The sequence below is a fragment of the Petaurus breviceps genome, unplaced genomic scaffold, assembly GCF_028583685.1.
Source record: "Petaurus breviceps papuanus isolate PSGF00001 unplaced genomic scaffold, PetGlider_PUasm1.0 118, whole genome shotgun sequence".
Lineage (NCBI taxonomy): Eukaryota > Metazoa > Chordata > Mammalia > Diprotodontia > Petauridae > Petaurus > Petaurus breviceps.
The window spans coordinates 20280160-20286336 of NW_027185616.1; the positions used below are offsets into that span (position 1 = coordinate 20280160).

Sequence of the window (6177 nt, forward strand, 5' to 3'; positions counted from 1 at the left end):
AGCTTTCTTGGTTAGAGTTACCAACCTATCAACTCCATTTCAGTTTTTTGTTTGGAAGAGCACAATTTCTAACAATTAACTAAAAGTCTTTAAATGGTTTTGTTGTTCTTTAGTACTGACTATTCACAGCTTCCCACAGAGAAGATCACTCGAGAATAGGAAATGATAACTTTGATTTCTTATCTATCACCTAAGTGCATGACAGTCATTATGGTTGTAAGGCAGAGCCTCTTTTCTACACTCAGGGAGTTCTTTTTGGTAACACAAAGATAAAGGATGTAGTCTCTGGCTTCAGCCAGATGTGACAGCAACTTTGGTATTTCTTTGCATCTGTAAAGTGCAGATTTGCTAACAGAAACAAAGCAAAGGATTGAAATGAGCTGCATGCCCACGTGCACATATGGGATCTGAGCATGGGGGCTCACAATTTTAAAGCCAGTCTCCTCTGTCCTTAATTGTATAGCTCCTAGATTTCTTGATTGTTGACCAGATCATAGGCATGTTAGGCTATTATAGATGAATCTACCACATTAAATCACATTTTCTGACCTTTGTGCTTATTTTAAATGTGATTCACTTGAACAAAATCTACTATGTTCAAAGCACTAGAGAGATATCAAGGCTGATATGTAGATTTGAGAGTATTCTGTGTAGAAATGATAATTAAACCCATGGGAGCAGATGTGATATTACTAAGGGAGAGAGTCTAAAGGTAGAAGAGAAAGAAGGGTGAGAGACAATTCAGGAAGAGGGATGAGAAAGGGGGGTAGAGGGGGGAGAGATGAAGCGCTACAGTCAGAGGTAGGAGATAGATGAGGATTCAGTCTGTTTTGCTGAAAAGAAGTGGAGAGAATGAGAAGAGATGATTGCCACAAACTACAAGGGAAGCGGTAGAATGAAGGAGGGGTTGGGTAGTAAATAACAGTGTCAAAACCTACAGAGAGCTTAAAGACTATGAAGGAAGATGAAAGGAGGCAAATTCTACCCATCTAAATTATCATAGCCAGCCAGCCCTTTACAGATGACCATATCATTTATGCTGGAATCAGCCTGTGTGGTTTCTGAGGTACTTCATTCAGGATTACCCACAGAGCAGCCTTTGATTTCAATGCCTCTTCTAAAAGGAGCAGGGAGGGGGGGGATATCATATCATCGCTATGTTTCATTACTCTAAAAGACTGGTTATGAAATTCTATTCTACAGAAGCTTATCTTGCATTTTCAATGAGTAAAGCCATGTGCCTCCACATTCAACCAAATACAAAAGTGAGTGAGATAAAGTCCTCCCACTTCAGGTTGCTTAGAATTTCTTAAGGGGAAGAAAGCGAGAATGCAAGTACATGAATGTGATTTTTTTTAAAGTAAAAACATATAAAAGAGTTATGTTGTACTATAAGATTTCAAAAGCATGAGGGATCTCTTCTGGCTAGGAGAATCAGGGAAGGCTTTGTGGAGGACAAATTTCCAATGGTCTTGGAAGAATGGGCAGAATTTGACCTGATAAAGATATGGGAGGAAGGTGTTTCACATTTGGGGGAATTATATAAACAAAGGTATTGGGACAACGAAAAGAAAAACATTTATGTCCATCATTCATATGGAGAACAGCATAAAAAGGAGGGGATACCATGAGATGTTGGTTGGAATCAAATTATAAAAGACCTAGAATAGGAAAGTAAGGAATTTTCACTTGATTTAGTAGCCGTAGGGAGTCGTGGAAGGTTTTCAACACTAATGATGTGACTTGATCTGTACATTTAGGGGGATTTCTCTGACAGGGGATTGAATGTGAAAAAGACTGGAAGCAGAGAAAACAGCAGACTATTGGCAATGTTAAACCTGGTTACTAAATTTATTATACTTTCAACAGTTGTAGGTCCCTTATTAATGATAATATTTTAAAAAAGCAGTTTAGCCTATGGTATGTGATGAAATTTTTCTCCTTGATTTATCAACAGAATGGGAGGCATTCCAGCTAAAAGCCATAAAGGAGATAAACTACTCTTATTTATGGGCATTATTGATATTCTGCAATCATATAGGTAAGAAAAGGTGTTTAAAAAAAAACAACCTTTGCAATATTTCTAAATTAATCAGTATACAATCCTGAAATATCATTATTTCCTTTTTTTTTCAATTTTTGCATCTTTAGGTTAATGAAGAAGTTAGAACATTCCTGGAAAGCACTTGTTTATGATGGGGTAAGCTACTTCTATATGAGTTGTTAACATTTTGATTACTGTGTGTTCCCAATTTACTTTATATTATGAGAATTGGATGACTAGAACAGTGAACCACTCATCTCCACAGAGAAAAGACAGAAGTATCAATACTAAGCACAATCTTGAATTTGAAAGGGAAAATGGGGCCATGTAAATTGATCATCTGCCTCTTTTTTTATTCTTTTTTATTGGGGGGAAGTGGGAACCAATCAGGGTTAAGTGACTTGCCCAGTGACACACAGCTAGTGTCTAAAGCCAGATTTGCACTTCAGAGTTGGCACTCTATCCGCTTGCCCCCTCCTTTTCCTTATCTTTTAACAATTATCAGTAATAAAGAATCTCAAGATAACTATTGACTCATAGCACATCAGAGCTAAAAGGAGCCTTGAATGTTGTCTATTCTAATTTCCTTATTTAACAGCTGAGAAAACTGAGGGTCAGAGAAATGACAATCCTTCCCCAAGGGAACCAGCTAGTTTGGTGGCAGTGCTGTGATTCCGACCCCCCAGGACAAGGTCCTTTCCTTCTACCAAGTAGATTGTATAAGTGTGAAAAAAGACAAATTTTAATCTGATTGTAATATTTCTACCACAGAAGAGCCAGTCACAGCATAACTGCAAGAGAAGACACTTTAACCGTGTCTTATCACACTAGAACAGATAAATGTGAGGCAAAGTCAACTTTCATTACAATGAAATGTTTAATCATTGATTAGGGTGACTTATGAACCCATCTGCCCTCATCTCAAATGATTTGTACATATAGATAAAAACCCAAATAATGTCATGTAACTATGGCATTAGGATTTTTATTGTGTGAGTAAGGTTGTATTCTGCCCTTTGCCCAATTTCAAATCTAATAGGTTTCTAACTAGAATTGTCTTTCATATATATTGCAGATGATGTTTATTATATTATGTTTTTGTTTTTATACATTTATGGGACCCTCTCCCTAAAGGATAACATCCATCCTGTTAGTCTTTTCTATTATGAGAAACAATTAAGTCTGTTCTCGATTAAGCAGTGGAAGACCTCTTGTGCAGGGACATTTATTTCCTCTTTCTATCCTTTGGCAGAATCTGTAGGATCAGTGTTCAAAGAAAATCCAAGAATACTGTAAGCCATTAAGAGCAGTGTCTGATTTATTGCTTTCCTTGACTTGCCAGAGAAGCCTTGTGGACAGAAACATGGGTCATGGAAAACAGATTTATCACGATTTTCTCAAGAATATTCCCTTGTCGGGGTGGCCAGGTGGCTCAGCGAGTAAGAGCACCGGCTCCAGTGTCGGGATGACCTGGGGATCAAATCTGGGCTCAGATACTTAGCACCACACCCAGAAATAACTGGCCGTGTAACCTTGAGCAAGTTACTTAATCCCAATTGCTTAGGGGCAGCCAGGTGGCTACTTAGCACCACACCCAGAAATAACTGGCCATGTAACCTTGAGCAAGTTACTTAACCCCAATTGCTTTAAAAAAAAAAAGAATATTCCCTTGTTTTTTGTATATTTCTGTTCTTAGATTATCATTAGAATGGAATTGAATTACCTGTGATATTTCTATTGTCTTTCCAGGATACCGTTTCAGTTCATAGACCAAGTTTTTATGCAGACAGGTTTTTAAAGTTCATGAATTCCAGAGTTTTCAAAAAAATCCAAGGTAAGCATTTTATTAGCATTTTATTATTTTTATTAACCTTACTATTAAAAAGTTGAAGGAGACATCTTTTGGGCCTTGTGTGTAGTCTTTGTTATGAATGAATGAATGATTGAGTGAATGAATGAGTAAATGAGAAAAGCATTTATAAAGTGCTAACTATACACCAGGCACTGTCCTAAGCACTGAGGAGGCCAGAATTTAAAGAGAAGAGTCCCTGAATTCAAGGAGTTTACTACGTTCTATTAGGGGAAGACAACACATAAAGGGAAGAGGTGATCTGAGAAGGGAGTTTTGTTCTGGGAAGAGGTAAAGGAAGCTACACAATCAGAGGCCCCTGATAAATCACCTGGGTGACTGACTGGACAGGTTATAAAAGGTGGGGCATGGCCTGAAGTCTAGGGCTGGCCAGTCAATAATTATTGGGCCATTAAAGTTTCTGCAACACGCTAGGGATCTTCTTAGGGCTTTAAAGATATTAATGTGACTTATCACATTTTAAAAGCACTTCCTGGTTGACAAAGAGCTGTCTTCATGGCAATCTTGTGAGATAGTGCCATGTATTGTCCCAGTTTTCAGATGAGGAAAGAGAGGTCAAGTGACTTAAGGCCACATAGCTAGATAAAAGTACAGCCTGCTTCTTCACACTATAATGTTTCAGTGTTAATTCATGCTCTTGTCTCATTACTCATGTTGATGATAATGACTATGACCAAGAAGCCATTTGTCCTTTTTCCTTTCTGCATCTCTTGCCTTGCCTTTCCCTACATCATAACCCACAGAACAAGCTACAAGTTTTTTCCTTGTTCTCTTGATCCTTCTGTCTCTATTTCCTTTCTATTGACGTCATTTTTTTCTATAGCTACTTCCTTATTGTCTCCCTTTTCGAGGAATCCTGTGTGATCCCAGCTAGCAATGATATTTTGAAACCTTGGAAGGGTTGAGGATTGACACAAATTAGCAGAGAGGGAATTTTAAGTATGAGGTGAACAGGAAAAGAGTCAATATACTGCATGTATAAGGCAAATCAGAGAATTTTTGTTTATTTAAGAAGCTGGGATAGGGGAAGACTAAAGCAAGCAGAGACTGACCTGAGATTTCATTGGTATAGAGAACTCAGCCAGTGAGGAACTTATAATAGTTCTCCCAGTCCTAATAAGATAAGTACCTTCTCTGTAATAATAACCTCAGAGAGTTTCGTAGAGTCCTGAGAAAGATTAAGTGATTCTGCGTGTCAGAAGCAAGACTTGTGCTCTATCTATTATGTCAAAATGCCTCTCAAAGACAAACATAGATCATTGAAATCTACTTATCGGGGGCAGCTAGGTGGTGCAGTGAATAGAGTGCCAGCCCTGGAGTCAGGAGAACCTGAGTTCAAATCTGATCTCAGACACTTAATACACAGACCCAAAAATCTAGCCCTGTGACCTTGGGCAAGTCACTTAACCCCAATTGCCCTTCCTTCCTCCCTACCAAAAAAAAAGCAAAAAAAAAAAAAAAAAAGGCAATCTACTTATCTATTATTGAATGTTGTTCAGAGTCAGTTTTAAAGAATTCTTTCAAAATCCCCTTTACCAGTTCCAATTTTCTCCCCTTCCCCACAAAGAAAAAGTAATGCAAAGTTCAGTTTTATCATCTTTTGTTTTCTATGCCTATCAAAAGTGGGCAGTGCTAGTGAGCTAAGAATACACAATCAGATAATCAATAAATCTTTATTATACACTCTATGTCTGTGCTAAGCCTCAAGATACAAGTCAAAAGTCACATAGTCCCTGCCTTCAGGCAACTTACATTCTCATGGGAAAGATAACATGAATATGTATAAGTAGATACATTATGGAAACAAAATGATTACAGGACAGTTTTGGTAGGGAGACCACTGGCACCTGGTAAAAGGGGCAGGCAGGGATAAGGAAAGCTTTGTGGAGAAGGTAGGAAAGGGATTCCAAGAAGCAGATGTAAGGAGAAGGAGCATTCCCATCATGGAAGATGGGCTAAGAGCGTGCAAACTGGAAGTAGAACATTTGTATATAGAACACAGGGTAAGAAGATGGGCAACAAGCATTTATCAAAAAGTTTTTTATGTGCTAGACACTGGGCTAATAAATATACATATTACATATGTATACATATACATACTATGTGTGTATATATGCATACTGTATATTTATATATAGTAACCCCGTGTGTATATGCGTACTATGTGTGTATATATTTATAATGTATCTTTATCTATAGTTACCCTGCATATATATTACATACTATATGTGTATATATACATACTGTATATTTATATATGGTA

General features: G+C 37.6%; 1 protein-coding gene across 1 annotated transcript in view; it reads left to right on the top strand.

The window, feature by feature from the left end:
• PIP5K1B (phosphatidylinositol-4-phosphate 5-kinase type 1 beta) overlaps positions 1–6177 on the top strand; it is a 351452-nt gene that overhangs the window by 252717 nt on the left and 92558 nt on the right. Inside the window, exons 9-11 of the mRNA XM_069086926.1 lie at positions 1958–2041; positions 2152–2200; positions 3794–3878. Coding sequence (XP_068943027.1) covers positions 1958–2041; positions 2152–2200; positions 3794–3878 — 218 coding nt within the window. The remainder of the gene's footprint in view (positions 1–1957; positions 2042–2151; positions 2201–3793; positions 3879–6177) is intronic.